At 39.0% G+C, this 19,389-nt stretch overlaps 1 protein-coding gene across 3 annotated transcripts in view; it reads right to left on the bottom strand.

The window, feature by feature from the left end:
- The window catches only part of ptbp3 (polypyrimidine tract binding protein 3), a 57,841-nt gene that overhangs the window by 23,136 nt on the left and 15,316 nt on the right, over positions 1–19,389 (bottom strand). For all 3 annotated transcript variants that reach the window (XM_078395035.1, XM_078395036.1, XM_078395037.1), the window contains 3 exons: positions 7,251–7,326; positions 2,038–2,207; positions 1,475–1,621 (listed from right to left, as the gene is read on the bottom strand). In XM_078395035.1, coding sequence (XP_078251161.1) covers positions 1,475–1,621; positions 2,038–2,207; positions 7,251–7,275 — 342 coding nt within the window. In that variant the 5' untranslated portion in view covers positions 7,276–7,326. The remainder of the gene's footprint in view (positions 1–1,474; positions 1,622–2,037; positions 2,208–7,250; positions 7,327–19,389) is intronic.

Raw genomic sequence — 19,389 nt, 5'->3', positions numbered from 1 at the left:
CTTATTTCAGCTAAATAGATAAAGTAAAGATGACAAAAGCTCACTTAAATTTGACATTGATCAATGCTGCACAGCCTTCGATCTCATCCAAAAGATTGAGTCGAGTATTGGTGAACAGTTCAATAATTGTTGTTCACCATCCAGGGGGGTAAATAGCGTAGGTAGGAACTGCAGAAGCTAGTTTACATCGAAGGTCAACACAAAATGCTGGAGTAACTGGAAGCATCTCTGGAGAAAAGGAATCTGTGGCGTTTTGAATGAAGACCCTTTTTCTGAAAACCACACCATGGCCTAGTGTTGTTATCTCTTGCAGAGACCTAATAAAATTATAATGAATGGGATCTGATTAAAATTTTCTTCCTCCCTGTCTGCATGCGAATGTACTATAATGAATCACTGCTCGTGTAGATTTGTAAACTCTATTTCAGCTTCACTAGGTATGTCTTCCATTAACTAAAGACCTAAAAGGTTACATTCTTGTCACCAGCACAGATGTTTGAACATTTATCCATTAAACAATCTGAAATACTGATTGCCAAAGAAAACAAGTGGGAAGGAAGGGGAAAATCAAATTCTTTTAAATCTAATTTTTCAGTCTCCTGCCATACCACACACCCTCCCAAGCATTTTAATCCTGCAGCTAAATCAAGCTTCACAGCAAGAGCTCGCAAATTCTACATGGAGGGCCAAATACAGATGAAGTGTGATTGCTTTTAATATTATTGAAGTTATCCTATTCTATAGATATAAACTAATTCCAGTCCAGTCCTTGATTTAGGCAGGGCAAATAGAACATTACTCTAACAATTAGTGTACACTAAGCTAAGTACAAAAGCAGGGCTTGCCTGAAACCAACTCTCGATTTTGTTTATCCTTCATTTAATGCAATTTTAGAACATTACAGTACATCACAGGAAACGACCAATGTATTTTCTGCCCCGCCTCACACATCACCAACCATTCATCTCTGCTTCTAATATTTTCATTTCCTATTACATGCCAACCCAACAGCTGCCGACCAGGTATTTTAAGTACTTACAAGAAAAGTAGGTACTTTATAATTTTACAAATATTGCGATACGCAACAGCTCCACTGAAACTAAAACCTACAAACTTAGTTCTGGGTTCTCCCTCAATGCTTGTCCTATTACATTTAGGGGAAAGAAACATAATGACATGGGGAAATGCGAGGTATAAATGGATGTCCTTGACCAGTGTTGCACACTTTTGAATGATGACATATTTCTACAAGGTTGAATGTTCTTATATTTAAAAACCCAAGATTGGTGCCTGTGATACTGTGTTTCGTTATCCAAGATCAAAGTGGAGTTCAAATTGTTTTAACAATTCAAAAATGGATCTTCAGAGAAGTATGCTGAAACCACCACCCCCCCCCCCCAATCCCAAGAACAGTATAACAAAGTGACAAGTGCCTTTTAATCCGCAAATTTTTCACACACCAAGGAACACTTACAGCTTGGTTGGGCAAGTTGTCTGTCTTCAATTCCCGGTGGTTGGAATACTGGATATATATGGGCTGATTACGGAGGTGTGGAGTGACTGTAGTGTAATAGTTCACCATAGTAACAGCTGCTTCTTCTGAAGCCATTTCAAGGAAAGCCTGCAGCAGAGAGGGAACGAGAAGAAAGATTAGAAAATATTAACTTGCTACAAGACAATAAAAAGCAGAAATCAAATATAAACATTGCACTCCAGTCACATCTAATCCCAAAACTAACTACATTACAAATTCCGCATATTTTCCATGGCTATTTCGCCCCATTAAACTATGAGCTATTCCAGTACATGTTATAATTTAAACTGGGCAGATAATGCGTGGGAAATAGTAATTAATTTTACCACGAATTGCACAGGTAAAATTATTAACAGGGCTGTTTTAAAATGCCTAGGGCATCGTAACGGAACGACGTGAAAATATATATTGTTAAAGCAACATATCAAAATAATGTTCATTTCAAAAGACAAAAGTTTAAACAAAATTTAAATTCATTGCAAACTTCTTACTTTTGCACATACCTGATTTTTGCCTTTCAACATCAATAGATTAGTGACTTTGCCAAATGGTATACCTAGTGAAAGAACTTCTGCTTCTGAAATCTCATATGGAATCTTCCGAATATGAAGAACACGAGAGGGAGGGTTGGGAGATCCGTCTCCTTTAAATTTCTTTGTGTTGTTTCCATTAGCTTGAGACAAGTGGGAAACATACCATTATTCAATTGTGCATTTTCCTTTGTGCAATGATGCTGAATTATGCCAATAAACAGGAAGGTGGCAACAAGCTCAAACCTCTTACTAGCTGTACATTACACATAAACGGCAGTGTAAAAGAAACATTGCCTCCAAAATTGTCACTCTTGCTTTCAAACCAAGTTCTCTCATTACACAAATCACACTTGCTCATGCTCGACAACCCACTAAGTATCACCAGTATCGTCAAAGTTTATTTTTGTACATACTTCCATTCACTTTGACAATTCTAACACAATCATGCAGCCTGTATCTATATATTACGAAAACTATGTCAGTTTGAGTGAGATATATATATTTATTTGCCGATGCCTGTGATGTAACTGTATTTTTGTGCCCTCATCACATTACAGCACGACAATTTTAGGACCACCTTACTTACCTTTGTCCTGGGGACCCTTTCATCCAAGTTTCATTCAATTTGGTCTTATATTTTTAAAGTCAGAGATTAAGTTTTAAAATTACCTTTAAAAAAAATTCTTGCCATGTTCAGTGTGTGATGTCACAATGGGACTCGCCCAAGTGACAGCTTGGTGAGCAGTTTTACATGTCCACGCCTGCACAGTTGGGTCCCGTTCATCTAATACTGACGTGTCACCAACCACACTGCGCCTGCGCAGTTGGGTCCCGTTCGTCTAATACTGACGTGTCGCCAACTGCTCCCAGCCTGCGCGGTTGGGGCCCGTTGATCCGCGTGTGCGCAGAACCTAACGGGTCTGAACAGGATGGGGTGGGTGAGTGGGGGCGGGAGTGGGGATGGGGGGAGATGAAAGGGGAGAGGGAGTCGGGAGGGGAGGGTGCGAGACTAATGACGGAGAGGCTTTGGGTCCACAGCTCTCTCTGGCTGCAGCGCTGGCGGCATGGGGCCGAGATGAGTGGCACCCTCTCTCCTTCCCTGTCTCCCCTCACCCGCCTACGACCCCAGGGGACACTCCCTGCCCAGCAACAAGCTTTGTCAGTTGGAGAGGGTTGCCGGGCCTGCAGGAAAGATTTGGACCCAACGGGTCCACCTTAGTCTAGTTAGTATTACAAATTTGCTTTTTTCTCTCTCATACTCCACTCCCAATGTGAATAAAGCAAAACAAAGACAAAGTGCTAGAGTAGCTGGGTTTGGCAGCATCCCTGGAGAACAGGGATAGGTGACATTGTAGGTCAGGATGTTTCCAGACAGAAAGATCCCAACCCAAAACTTCACTTATCCATGTTCTCCAGAGATGCTGCCTGACCTGACCAGTTACTCCAGCACTTTGTCTTTTATTGTAAATGAGCATCTGCTGTTCCTCGTTTCTACATGAATAAAGTAAACTGCAATTCTCCAAACTGCTAAATTATGGCAAATTCCTGTTCCCAATGAAGACAGAAATTATCACGTTTCTGTAGGAATGATCAGAAACCATCAACAATCTAATGTAGAACAAAAGCCCAGATGACCAGCTAGCATTCCCAACTCCTGAGGTGTCTTGGGAAATATTAACATGCGAGGAGACCATAACAGACAAAGTTACACAAAGTCTATAGGACTAAGCTTGATCAAGGATTGTTTTTAAGGCTACATCTTCATATGCAAAATAATTCTGGAAGGGTTAGGTGCAGCAAGATGAAAGAACGGGGCAGAAAGCAAAGAGTTCAAACGTTATGGCTTAGAATATGGAATACACCATAGTCAAATGCTTTAATAATACACATGATTGCATTTTAAATGTGGTAAAGTGAATGGAACAATATGAGGAAATAAAGATGACTTTTGTAACCATAGCTAATTTGGGAGTAAAAACAAGAACATCCAAAATACAGAATTTTAGAACTTAAGGATTGCAGACAAGAGCAAGTTCAACTTGGGGTGGGTGATCCTAATCAGCAATTTTACAAAGGCTTTGTCCCTTAAATGGGCAACAATAGAGGTCACAAAGAATAGCTTGATAGATGAACATTGTTGCTGAATTCAGTATTGCCTTAAATATTTGGATGGTACAACATAGGAAGTCAGCCAGGAGTACAAGCCTACTAAGGGAACCCACCAGAAGTCAAATAATAACATGCAAGAATGTTTGTAACTTTAATTAACTGACAGGCACGAGAGTGATAGGGTTCAGAGATGTGACTCTCAAAGGTATTTAGTTGCAAGAATGTTTTTCTCATCCAAAGTGGTTGATTGTCAAGATGACTTGTAATTTTGAGACACTAGATAAAATGCACTTAGCCTTCATTATTAATGTGGAAATCAACACTGGAATTTTAGACCTCATCACCAATGACATTTAAGAACAAGTGAGGCTGCCAAATGAGATCCCCGGAAGAGACTCGTGGCAACACTCAGCGAGAAGAGGACCAATGGCAAATTACTAACAAGTTCCAGACCCAGCCATGGATGACAAATCACACAATTTCCTGCTTTCAAGTGATTGTCACTTTCTTTTTAAACATCCATCGGGTTTTATGTTGCAACAAAGCTTGCATTGACAGAGACTGTTCTCATAAAATATTTCTAAAACTAGAATTATACTTTATACTCCTACAAATCAATGCAGATAACTTGTGTTCCATTCATAGTAGACTGAAATATATTTTAACATAACAGACTAAAATAGCCATCTTAATGTTTCCACATTTCATACCCTATGGTCACGTATTGAAGGCAAGTTTGTGCTCTCTTGCAATGCCAATAATTGCAGTTTTTACACCACATGTTTATTGATATTATCTGCTTCATTTACATCAAGTTTATTCTGCATATGCATTTGCCAGACTGCAGAGCCTCATCACAACAATATGGTATTTAGGTACAGCAACCTATGTAGATTTTGTTTTATTTTTTAAATCAGCAGTAACTTCTTTGTTATACTACAGAAAGTATTCCTTACTGCATTTGTCCTTACTATTGCCAAAACTCAGTTTCAAGTCACTGCAAGTAACCTTTGCTCAACTATCAACTTTATAACATACTGGATGTGGATATTTAGTCCAAGTCAACTACTGTGCAAATATTAACTTTCCCTATAATAAGAACCAGTTGAACTTTAATGAAGATAATTCATTTCTTTAATGGCTTGCACTGTAAAATAAGAGTTTCAAACATTTCATAACATTTTCAGAACATTAACTGACAGCACTTTCATTTACAAATCCAAATCTTCTTAACAGGGACCAAATGTTTTCTATTTTCAGTTTCTACTTTCTCATCAGGATCTTACTTAGAATTTAATTGGCAGATTTAAGGCGAATTATGTTTCTCACACCCCCCGAACAACGTGACATTTTTACAACTGGAACAAATAACAACCCCTTTCCCACATAGTATTTGAAGCAACTGTTGTGTACAAGAGAGGTTTAAGTATTAATTTTGAAGCATCTCCTGGCACCTTCTTTGCATCACAATACCTTTTCTGAAGGTGATGCCATGTTTGATTGATTGAAAGGTAGAGCATGGAAAAAGGACCTTCGATCCACTGAGTCCCTGACGACCATCAATCGCCCATTCATTCTAGCTCAATGTTATCCCACTTTCCTCCCTACACACGGGGTAATTTACAACAGTCAATTAACTTACAAACCCATACGTCTTTGGGATGAGGAAGAAACTGGAGCACTCAGAAGAAACCCACGTGGGGCCCAGGGAGAACATGCAAATTCCACACAGACAGCATCCAAGGTCAGGATCAAACCTGGGTCCCTGTGCTTGAGGCACATTAAAGTACTTATCCTTCAGTGGACTTGAGCACACATTGCCTTGGGTGTATTTAGCTGTACATTATTACTAAAATAACACCAATATTGACAGCACACTAAAAGTGATCAATATTTGACAATAAAAGTTTAATGTCTTGCCCTCATCCACCATGACTGCCAGTTAGTCCATTGCCTCGGATCATGTTAGGAACAAATACATAGATCATCTTGGCTATGTTTTGTACCCCCTAACTTCTCTTCCCACCTACATTCAAGTCTCACGAAAAGTTAGCTGTTCTTAATTAACATTTCAACATTGATACCCACTCTCTAAATACTCACATCATCCATATTAATGACCAGAAGGGCCTTTTTTTGGTTCATTGAATGAAGACAGGGTAAACCATTCCCACACATTACATCTGTTCTACCCAGTGGGATATAGCAAATCTTCCTATTACTCTCATCTCAAAGAAACTGCACACGTCTTGTTGTACAGTGTGGGGAATATTTTGTTCCAGTTCTGATCAGATCTTTCCACAGTACAATCTTATTAAGATAGGCCATTATCTCATCCTCTTACTAATCATGACATTACAATTGCTTTTCTCCTCAATTTTTACTACGCTCAGTTTTTGATGAGATATGTCAATATTCTCTCCCAAGATAATGCTTGACTTCCCTTGCATTTCTGGACTTACCAGTACCATTATGATTTTCCAGCCTGATTCATTCACAGAACCAAAACCATCAGCTATATTAAAGCCCTATTGGATCTTATCAAAAGTTAATAAATTGATCTTAGGCAAATACTGACAGATTTAGACACTGATATTGCCTCGGGTTTTAAGATTGGTATGCCTTATTGAGCATTGTTTGCAGCCGAACAATAACATTAAGCATTTCTCAACCCGATCCACCATTTTAATAGTATGAGGTGATTGTGTAATACAGGTGCTGAATAATTTAAATATATAGCGGTTGCTAGTTTGAGTCCAATGTTTTAGGAAAGAAACATTAAGACAGCATACATTTTAGAGAAAACCATATCAAGCACTTAAAAATCAAGTACAGCCCAAAACAAACCAGGATTATCAAATGTTTAAAAAAGGAATCATAGTACAGTACTCAGTGTTCATTTACAATACTCCCAGGACAGCACATTCTTAAATTTTAATTTCTAACACTTCATCTCACCCAAATGCTTGTTCCAATGACATGAATTTAACATCCCCCTTGGCATAAAGTGTCATTTTGTATTTAACACTCAAAAATATTGTAAACATAAGATTTTACAGAGGAATTGCAAATACCTGTAGCCGAAGTAGAATTGCTCATGATAGAGGGGCCGTTAACAACACTAGCAGAAAGCAGCTCGTCAGATCCTCTCTGCAAAATAAAATCAGAAAGTTGAATAATTGCCAAGATTTAAATATTAATAATATTTCATTGTTACCCATGTTCCATACAATGCTCAATGTAAACAATTCAGACATTAAACTAGAAAATGACGATTAGTAATAAACTAACAAATGATATGCGTATTCGATAAAGACAGGGCTGCTCTTTGCATTCTTGCTAAAGCATCGTCAATGATTACTACCATTGGGACAACTTTACGTAACGCACCTTGATCCTAATATCAATCTGGAAAATTGAACACTTAGTCCCTCTATGGAAGTACTCAAAATAACGCTTGAATAATTAGGTGGAAATACGAGGGATCATCATGTGCATTATAATATGGAACAAAAGCAAAATATTAGCATATCACATATGCAGCATATTTAAGTGCTAGAGCTCTGCAGGAAGTCAGGAAGAGAAATTAATATTTCCCATGATCTTAAAAATTTCCTCTTGCTGAGAGACTGATTCCCTTATTTACACTGCATTCCCCCCCCCAATCTGACAAGATTTCTTGTCTCCTCTCAGCATGAACAATGAAATACAAACATGCAAATTAGTAGGCGACTGAGATCCTTAAAATAGCTCAAAATACCTCAGACGATAACGGCTAAAGGTTGCAACCTGAAGTCAGAGTTCAGATCTACCCAAGCCAGTTATCTGTTCTGGTATTCAACTAATTTATGGAATCATGTAGAATGGAAACACCCCATTGGCCCAACTCGGACAGTCTGGCCAATATTCATCCAAATCTATTTACATACCACCGTCTGTGTAGAAAAACTTGTCCTTCAGATCCCTTTGAAATCCCCACCCTCCCCTCACTGTACACATGCCTTCTAGTTTATTAGATAAGATAAAGCATGGAAACAATCCCTTCAGCCGACATAGTCCAGGCCCACCATCAATCATACTAGTTCTATGTTATCCCACTCTCACATCCACTCCTTAAATACCTTTACAGAGAGAGGCCAATTAACCTACAAACCCACATATCTTTGGGGTGTGGGAGGAAACCGGAGCACCCGGGGAAACCTCTCGGTTACAGGGAGAACATGCACTCTCCACAGATAACACCCAAGATCAGGATTGAACTTAGTTCTACCAGCTGCACCACTGGTTTTAACCTAACCACCTGAGTTTAGGACACATTAGAGGCAGGAAACATGTTCCCAATGTTGGGGGAGTCCAGAATAAGGGGCCACAGTTTAAGAATAAGGGGTAGGCTATTTAGAACGGAGATGAGGAAGAACTTTTTCAGTCAGAGAGTGGTGAAGGTGTGGAATTCTCTGCCTCAGAAGGCAGTGGAGGCCAGTTCATTGGATGCTTTCAAGAGAGAGCTGGATAGAGCTCTTAAGGATAGCGGAGTGAGGGGGTATGGGGAGAAGGCAGGAACGGGGTACTGATTGAGAGTGATCAGCCATGATCGCATTGAATGGCGGTGCTGGCTCGAAGGGCTGAATGGCCTACTCCTGCACCTATTGTCTATTGTAACTGTTAAAGCCCCTTCAGAATTATTCTATGATTCTATCAAGTGTCCCTCGAAGCTCTGAAATCCCTTAGCAATTAGACATTATGCTATAATAGCCATTTCACATTTTTCCACGTCATAGTGCATTTGCCAGAACTTGGTCCACTCATTTAGCAATCCACAGCCTGTGCCACATAGGTAGCAAAGTTGGTTGTGAAATCAGCAAATCTACCAACTAAACCTCTCGCCAAATAATTTATGAAAGTTATGAATTATTCAATCACAATGGAACACCACTTATTACATCATGCCATGGGTGAAAATAAAACAGGATCACAATAACCCACCATTCTCTGTAACTATTAAAATTAGAAATATATTTGGGCATTGCTTGCAAGGCCAATATTTACAGCAGTTTCCAATTGCTCAAGAGCCATCATCATCTGAAAGCACTGCACTGCTTTTGCTACTCTAAGAGGTGTTTGAAGTTCCACGATTCAGACTCAATTAATTTATGAGAATAGATTTCCAAGGCAAGATTTGTAATTTAAGAGAAAACAGAACTAGGCACTCATTCGCTTTGGTAGTACAGTTCATAGATAAGAATAGCCTTTCTACAAAATCAGTGTATTTATTATAGATGGTACACATTTCCAGAATGGCATTTTCTAACAAGAGAGCAGAGGGGGCTATTTTCTTATTTCTTTATAAATCTTTTAGGTTGGTATGTTTAAGACCCCAATCCAGTTCCATCACAGATAGCAAGCGAACCGCGATTCAAAATTAAAATCAGCCATGATGCTATTGAATAGTGAGTTTGTGTAAGGGACCACAATATCAAGTTGATTTAGGGTAATGGTATTAGGATTGAATGTCAAAGATTGGTGGTTGATTTCCAGTGATGCCACTCAAATGTCAGGCAATGTTACTTGACACTCAACTGCTCACACTTCCATATGCAAGTGTGAGCACTCTACCAAAACAAACTATTGAGTTTCTTCATCACTATATTGCACCAGCTTAAAAAAATTCCAGCTTACACCGAATACTGTAATTAATCAATTGCTGAATAAAGGTAAAAACAGGTCACTTTAATTGTTGAACTATTCAAATAGCCGAATGGTGAGGTCTGCAGGATGTTAAATGTAACATCTGCCCATAAATGAATAAAAATCCACGTCTATTTACCTTTGAAACAAAACAACTTTTAAAAATCACTTTTACTCAGAGTGTTAGTGTTAGAAACTTAATGCTTCCATAGCATTCATTTAAATGTATGGAATGTGACACCAAGTAATAATGCAGAGGAGGATCTTTTAAGTACCATTTTAATCCAAGGTTTTTTCTTTGCTATGTTGAGGCTAGAGGGATCGTTCAAAGAATACCCTCTCAAAATGAAGCTACTCAACACAAAAACTCCTTTAAAAAATTAAATATTAATCAGTTATGCATAAATTAAACACCCATCTTTAACTCCAATGCAGTTGATGACAAAATCAATAAGCTTTAGGATCACAAAATTTGCTCCATGTCAGCACCTTTGTGTCTAAATTAACAAGTCCATACTTATGGTTCTTCGTATCTACAGGCTACATCTCCCAATAACAAACTTGCTCTACGTTTAGTTTGTGCACATGTCCAGAAGTAAATTTATACCACCAAATGGAAAAACACAAATATCACTAAATGATAACAATACCCCCACAGTATTTTATTGATTAGCATCAATAGTGCACAAGACCAATCAGAAGAATTACTAAAAATCAGGATAAAGGGGAAAGTAGTTCAACTGTTCATTGAAATAAAACGACACGTATACGTCGGACTATTGAATTTAATATTATGGGAGCTCATTGGGATAATTTGCAACTTGGAGACAGCCTGTTCTCAACTCAATAGAATAATTGCAGTTATAAGCTCCACGCTTACAAACCTCATCTCCCTGATAAAACAAACATTTAATTCGGCCTTAAATGAGCTAGGCTCTTTGGGTCTCTCAGATGGCAGAAATCATGAGATTCATCCGTCTTCAATGAGCAGCCCCTTTTTCAGCAAATACATCCTCCAGTTCTAGATTTTCCATGGGACTTCAGCATCCTGCCAGCATCAATCGTACCAAGCCCCCTGAAGAGCTTGGTTTCAAAGAACAGCTCTCATTTTACTCAATTCCAATGCTAGCTCATTTAAGGCAAAATTAAATGTTTGTTTTACCAGGAAGATCAGGTTTGTAAGCAAGTGGAGCTTATATCTAATGATTACAAGCTTCTGACTACATATTCCTTCTATACATGGGAAATCAACACGGTACAGTCCTCAAGCTCCATCTCCCTGCCAGCAACAAAGACATTCCATATGCCATTCAATGTAATAATTAAACCTGTGTGTTAATGTTGTATTGCATAGGCTAAGTATGCAGATCCTGTTGTACAGCAGCCCCCCACAGTTTGTCCATTTAATCAAACAGTTTTTTTATTCTGACAACCTCACATTTGCCCTATTATGGTCTATCTGATAAATGTTACCCACAGGCTTAACTTCATTCTTTATCAAACCCTTAATGTGCTCCTCATAACTTTCCTGAGTTTTGCAGCTTTCTAATCTGTAGGGCTTTCCCAGAATCAATAGAAATTTTAACATGAAGATACTCTTTTTAACAAGCTGGGTTGCAGGCCTTCAAACTTTTATCCGATCAACTGTTTTGTTATTGTTTTCAGTCTCTCTTTTTCTCCCTCCAAGATTTCTTACCTTTAAGTAACGAGCATATGGAAATATTTTTTTTGTAATTAGTCACTAAAGACTGATGGAAATAATTTTCACAGACAAAGCAAATTAAAACTGTCACTTTTTTGAGGTACATAAATGTTAATTGAAAATAATTTAACTGAATCATGCCCTGATTAACGAAGCCATTATGTAATTGGTTATCATTACCATTGAATTTTTGTCTCAATGTTTCAGTGAACATTCATTTCTGGTGATATCTTTTACATTGCTTGATGCAAACAAGTTGGGAGTTTTCATAAAAATTGGATGTGCACTTAATGCTGCAAAATAAACATCTGCACTTGCTTTTTTGTATGAGCACTAAACCACACCAAGAACCAGCACTAAACTAAGCAAAAACCAGAGATGGGGAACCCATTCCCTTTTGAGTCTCATTGCATAGTATTTCATTTAAAACAGAGACCAAATAGTTGTATTTAGTTTTCTCAACTTAGTTTCTTTGAAATCCATTTCAATGACGATGGGTTAAGTATGCGTCCAAAAGTTGTACAATTCAAATATTGTTTTTAACCAAATGGGAACTTCTGAGCTCCCATGTAATCTTCAGCTATTCCTCAAGATTTAATTCTTTAGAAGCTGTAATTTTAGCCGAATCAAGTTGCCTTACACAGTACGTCAGCTGACACTAAAATGCATTTTAAAATGAAAGCAACAGACAAGGCCAAACATTTGGATTGTAGAATCATTTGCCTAGTCCTTAATTCAGTATTGTATTGTTAAATAATAACAAATCAAGATCCAAATGTGCGTTAGGAATAAGCGCTCAATTATTAAAGAACAAATCAAACAGCAACTTCCCACATCCAAGATAATCTTATTCAAATTTATTTTTCCTGTAAACTTCTCATGTGCAATACATGCCTGAAGCTGGCAAACAGCAGATTAATTTGGGACTCTTGCAAGCAAACTGTATAAACACCTCTATGGCTTTCAAAACTTAAATATTCAATATTGTTAATAGCACATAGTTTAATCTTTATCTTTCTTTGCCTCCAAATTCATATTTGATTCAGTACATGCTTAAATACATACAAGAATGTGTCATCTGCTTTAAGGGCTGCTATCTACCCGTGCTCAATAAACCCACTTGTGTTACTTTTTGAAAACAATTTACCTTATAAACCTTAATAAATGCGCTCCCACAAGGGGAAGGAGGGTGCTGCACCAAAGCAGGAGAGGTTTGAATCCAACGGGTACACTTGGACTAATTTATTTTAAATACATGGATTACTGAACTTGTTCACACGTGCTACAAATCCAAGACAGTGGCCTCATCAAGTAATCACACATTTGACGATGGCGAGCTGCTGCTCCAATACCTATGGCAAGTTGACAGGTAGTTATAAAAGAGCAGGTAGACTGCCATTCCAAATGCTAACCACAAAACTCAGACAACTATTTCTGCCTTTATTTAATATTACCTGCGTAATTAAAATAAGAACGCTACTTTAGTTCACAAGACCAATTTCAAAAATTCTAATTTCCCCATTTTTTATGGACCATCCTGGTCAGTGTTCATCACTGTATGTGTTCAAGACTTGAGTGTGTATGTTTAATCACAGAGAATTCAAAATAAAATACTGGGGATAAGTAGGTTTGCTTTGCCATTTGTTCTATTACTCAATTTAAAGATGATGAAATAGAATCTTCGTGAGTCTTGCGTACAGCTTGGTTTCAAAATTTGAAAAACTGGAATTTTTACATCCAAGTTAGAGCTAGTGCAAGGATGTGCACTGCACTTGATTCTAAAACTCCAATTGGACATCCTCCATATCCCCCAAGGAATCCCAATTTTAGCTTTCCTCATTGAAAGCCAAATTTTGTTTTGATGGTGTGATTGAGGTACCATTTAGTACAAAAGTTTATTACAATTATTCATGACATTCTCCCCACAGGTCAAAAGATGTGCACTATTTTCATACAAGATCAATTATCAATGAATGCATTGAATACATATCACAAAATGATATATTAGCCGAAAATATTACTTCTAACATATACAAGCAATTAAATCAATAGATTAAATGAATCCAAATACACTTTTTTAAATCATAGCACCATTCTGACAAGGACAGTGTTCAAATTGTTGCAAAATTATTCAAAATATTGGTAAAGATGGATTCAATTTAATCAACTTTCAGTTTCAAGTGATTCCCTCAGATTTTAAATTTGAAATGCACATTTCAGCTCTTCATAATGGACACAATAAAATTCTCCAAAGGAGAATTCCATGTATGAATAGGCATGATCTTAATTTTGTTCATCCAAACTGATAGCAATTCAAAACATTCTCACACTAATGTAGAATACATATGTACGTGACATCCAATGGCACCAACTCAGCAACCTGCTTCACATCACACTATATTATAAGTTAATTGGATTATTCTAGGTATCCAGCACATCCAAATTCTGTGTCAGCTTTAATTGGTTCTAAAGAACATAAACATAACTTGTCTACGTAAATAACCAAACACGCTAAGATCAATTTCCTTCTAAAGTTACACAAATTCACTCGAGTATTCTGCAATACACATACAGAATACAAGGACAGTGTAATTTTGTTCCCATATCAAGGTGGTCAAAAGACACACACTTAAAACATTTGGCACATGTACAAATTAATACAAAAAAATTAACGGCAAATACCTGCAACAGTTGACCATAGCATCAAGCAACACGTCAGTATTCTTCAAAGGAGAAAAATCCAATAGTGCGATAATACAAGAGACAGAAACATTATAAAATTGATGTCAACACGCCTAAATAACTGAATCAAGCCAACATAAAAGTTTCCAGTTGATTCAACCAAATAAAAGCCTTACTTGAAATGGTTATCACTTCATAGTGTAACAAAATCCACCAGCTGCAAGTATCATAGAGAATGCTGTGGCAGAATGATTGGTTGTCACCCTAGAAACAAGTCTCTCCTGAAGACAGCAACAGCTGCAGGCTTAGCCACACGTGCTGTGCCCAGCTCAGAGCTCATGAGGTTCATTGTCTGATGTATTAATTATTGAGAGGAACTTGCCCCCAGCAGTAAGACGACACTTCCAGGCTCCATGCCCAAAGGATATAATCCAATTAGAATCCACGTTTCTTCCATGTAACACAATGACACGCTTAAAAGACATTTTCAGTTGAATATATTACAAGTGATGAATATGTATACATCTAAAGTATTTCAAGTAATCTAGACCAACAGTCCTCTAGTCCACCAAAACAGAGGTGTCACGCTATTAAAGAAAAAAGAATGACAGCCTTAGTTTGTTGCTGCCTAATAGGTTGTTGTTTTAACTTAGCCCAACCCTGCTGGCCCAAGGTTCGATCTCTACATTCTGACCAAAGTGACGAGTCGGATCTGGACAATTTTACTGATGCAGATGGAAAGAGACTGCCATAACAAAACTATTACAATCATTAATTTCTCCAAGAGTGCAGAACGTTCACGTCCGAAGGAGATTCAACTGCAGGGGAGAGAATTTTGTTTAACAAAACCTCTGCGAAAAAAGCCTTGGTGTAACCAAAGTATTATTCTGCTATTCTAATGATTTGTCATTCATCTTAGATGTAAAGGTACAAAGCAGTCAGAATTCAGTATCCAGTTCAAATTAATTTTGCAATGAGACTGGTCACTTCTACTGCTTTATGTGATTAAATTCTATAAACACCATCACCTTAACACACAAACCAAAAATTGTGTTTCCATGTACACCATGTTCTGCATTTTAGGTTGCTCAAGCATAACATTTTAAAAACTGCGCCCAAAGTTTCAGGGCAACATGTGGAGGGTCAAAGTGTTATTGCTTTATGAACGTGTAGGTATGGACTACTCGAATTGTCCTCAGCTACTCAAATAAATCCATTCGACGACATGTTTATGGTGCACTCTGCCTCACTCAACCGTAATTGCTTTAGGTGGCGGAATCAGAAGCCAACATCCCAAAACAATTGCTGCAACTTAAACTGAAGACAGTTATATTATCCAGGTTGCGCAGACATCATACATCTTGTGTAATTCACACTTAAGCAGCAACACATCACCTTGAAAAGCCGATTAATAAACGTCCACATTTTCAACTTCACACTTCGTCTCTTTTCATAAGCATTAGCAAACTAAAGGCACCAAAAACAAAAGTTCCTGCCAATCCAAAAAGGAGGTGCTGCCACAAACAATTTTTGAAGTTTGCACATAAATCGCAAATGGTCTGCTGCTTGACAATTACTTATGAACTTGCATTGATCACCCACCAATCTATTTTCCAAGTCCAAAAGTGAAATTTACTTGGGATTTGATAAATTCAATTTATGGGGCCTCAATTTTTGAGGGCAGCCCAGTTGCAGCCAATAAAACACAAAATGCGAGAAACGCTTTGAAGGTCAGGGAGCATCTGTCAAAAGAGAAGGTAAACATGCCAGGTCTGGAACCCTTTTGCAGAATTGGGAGAGTAAGAAAAGTTTGTTTTTATCAGCAAAGACAATTGTGTGTGGTGGCGGCAGTCGGGGTAGAAAGCTGGGTAGATGGGGCAGAACAAATGGATTACTCAATGGAATACCAAAGAGGGAACCCGAATAAGTTAAGTTTGCAATAGGAAGGGGTCTCCAGTCTCCTCTCACACTCCAAAGACATAACAGTTTGTAGGTTAATTGGCTTGGTATAATTGCAAATTGTCCTTAGTGTGTGTAGTCGTGTTAGTGTACGCGGATTGCTGTTTGGTGCAGACTTAGTTGGCTGAAGGGCCTGTTTTTGCACTGCATCTCTAAACTAAACTAATAGTAAGGCTATGGAACAGTATACAAGTTGAAAAAATGAGCAAAAATAATCAGAGGTAGACATTGTCATCTGTTACAGGTAGCAAGAAAAATTGACTCTTAATTTGGAGACTTCTACAATCATGTTTCAAAGGCAGCAAGGTGCCCAGACAGACAAGATATTCTCAACCTTACCTTAGGCCTCACTATAAATAATTGCAGTGGGCTACAGAAAGGTCAGAATGGGTGTGGTTAGAGAATTAAAGTGGAAACACCCAGAAACTCAGGGTCACTCCTGAAGACGAAACACAAATCCTCTGCGAAGTAATGACAAACTATATTTTGTTTCTCTGGTGCAGATTGAATACAATACACTAGTGTGAAAAAAAGCAAAGAGCTGGTTTAATTACAAAAACCATTTGGGTCTCTGTATGACAAAAAATGTAGCATGTCCCGCAGTCAGAAAGTGCCATGGAATGGTGAATGATAGAAGGGGACTAAAGAGTAGGCCAGGAAAGGGCGAAATGCTTTGAAATGTTGGCCTGATGTGAAGTAACCAAATAAATATTGGAGAACCATACTTTGGTGCTGCACTCCCGTTGACTATACGAGACTGTACTGTACACGTATTAGCAACCCAAAAAAAAATGCAGTTACATAAACATCTTTAATTCAAAATATTCAAGTTCATATTCCTGTAATTATATTACCAATCTCATACCATCTGTCTATCAGACAAACTGGCATATATAATACCATGCATCTTTGCAGCATGTTTTAAGTATTGCTAACATTAAAAATACAGTTTACATTGCCAAGAATTCATATTTGAATTTAATTGGAAAGGACAATCAAGATAATATGGACACAGTGCCAATTTATCAAAAATAAATGGTATACTATAAGTGGAATGGTGAAAAGCTGTGTCACTGTACTGCTCCTCACAGCTCCAACAATTGAAGTATGTTCTAATTCTGTCTGTAGGATCTTCTCATGGCTTCCTCTCACATCAGGAAGAGTTGCTCTTGTTCGGGAATTGCCCACTCCAAAATTGCCCTCAGCATCGGTAACTGAGACTGGGCTAATGTGGGGCATACAGTAGAAGGGATTGCTCAAAGCTTACACAATGGACTCCTAGGTTGTAAGGGATTATGAACTATGAAAAGCATGCTATTTTAAATTGATTTTTCTTAATGTAAATTGAAGCAAAGTATTTTAACAGTTATTTTCAACCAAAGTTTCCTTGGTCATGGCCTGCTATTTACGGAAATTTTACATTTGGATTCCTTTAGCAGCCATGACAAGGGCCAATTGGACCAACCAGCAAAATTTAATAGTCCATTTCGTTTCTTGGCATATTATTACAACTGCAAATGGCATAAGTAAGCAGGGACAATAAAGTATTCGCTGGAGCTCAACGGCCAAACAAAAGTATAAATAACAATTTATAATCTCCAAAGACATACAGGTATGTAGGTTAATTGACTGGGTAAATGTAAAAATTGTCCCTAGTGTGTGTAGGATAGTGTTAATGTGCGGGGATCACTGGGCGGTGCGGACTTGGTGGGCCGAAAAGGCCTGTTTCCGCACTGTATCTGAAATATGAAAAAATAAAATAAAATTTAAATACAGAATACAAATTTTAAATACAAATTTATAGAATGTTGCAGCTACATAGTTAATGACAATTGCTGATGAAGTATGAAATTCTGGGGTTTTTTTCTTCTCATCATCAGGCATATGTTAAATGTGAAAACTGGCTATGAGGATACTAATGCACATTATATGATGCAAATACAATATTTGTTGCAAAAGCAAATGCAGATGATATTCGTCTTACTCAGCTTTTAGAGAAACACAATGTTAAGGATACCAAGTCATGGAATAGGGGAATTGCACGGTAGGCGAGGTCACGACCCCTGACCCATACTGTTGCAACAAAACGCCTTCTGGGGGGGCGTATGTACTGCAGGCAATCACTTACTATGGCCTTCAGTGCAGCTTATGCTCTTTGCTTAGTCTTTTTCTTCTATTTTATGTTTGGAACGACTTCTGTTGTGGAACAATTCGTCAGTCCTAATTTGAGATGGTGTTGCAGTTGAATGTTGCGGCTGCACTTAGCTGCAGCTCGGCTTCACCCATCAGCGCGTCTCCGGCTCGCTCCAGGTGTCCCAACACATCTCCTATTCCTGCGTTCCTTGCTCCTCCAGGCTCGGCGCCCCTGCTCCGCGCCTCACTGCCTGCAGCTCTTCGGCCCCTCGACGCTCCTGCTGGCCCTCCAGTCCTTCTACCCGCTCGCCATCTCCGTCACCCGGGCTCCGTTTCCACTTGGCAGGCGCTCAACACCTCATGGCTGGGGCCGCCAAGCAGAGCAGTGGTCTGGACCTCCGCCTTGGCTCCCAGCGCCTAGCCTAGCTCTCGCTGCTGCTCGGCCTCCACTGCCGATCGGCCTCTCCCAGGTCCTCTTCGGGCTCGACACTTCTTTTCTCCTCCTCTTCCAAGGCCATCGAGCACGGCCTCAGCCCTCTGGCGGGTCGCCGACCTCCAGCACTCGCTGCTTCTGCCGACCCCTCAGACCCTTCGGCTCAGGTTCTTCCCGCTGCTCCTCTTCCCGCTGCTCCTCTCCCAGCTCGCTCAACCCCATCCTTTCCTCCTCCTCCTCTTCTTCTCCCCCTGCCGGCCGGTCGGCGACCCCCCCTGCTTCACGGTCTTGCTCTCCAGCCTCCCTTCCCAGCCGCGTTTCCCCTTCTCCCGCCGGTTGGCCAGACATCTTCCCAGCTGCTTCTTGCATCCGCGGACTTTGCAGCCCTTCTCTCGGTTCATAGAAACATAACATAGAAAATCGGTGCAGGAGTAGACCATTCGGCCCTTCGAGCCTGCACCGCCATTCAATATGATCATGGCTGATCATCCAACTCAGTATCCCGTACCTGCCTTCGCTCCATACCCCCTGATCCCTTTAGCCACAAGGGCCACATCTAACTCCCTCTTAAATATAGCCAATGAACTGGCCTCAACTACCTTCTGTGGCAGAGAATTCC

Source organism: Rhinoraja longicauda, chromosome 3, assembly GCF_053455715.1.
Source record: "Rhinoraja longicauda isolate Sanriku21f chromosome 3, sRhiLon1.1, whole genome shotgun sequence".
NCBI lineage: Eukaryota > Metazoa > Chordata > Chondrichthyes > Rajiformes > Arhynchobatidae > Rhinoraja > Rhinoraja longicauda.
Note: the sequence above shows the minus strand (reverse complement) of the source record. Positions and strands in the feature narration are given on the sequence as shown.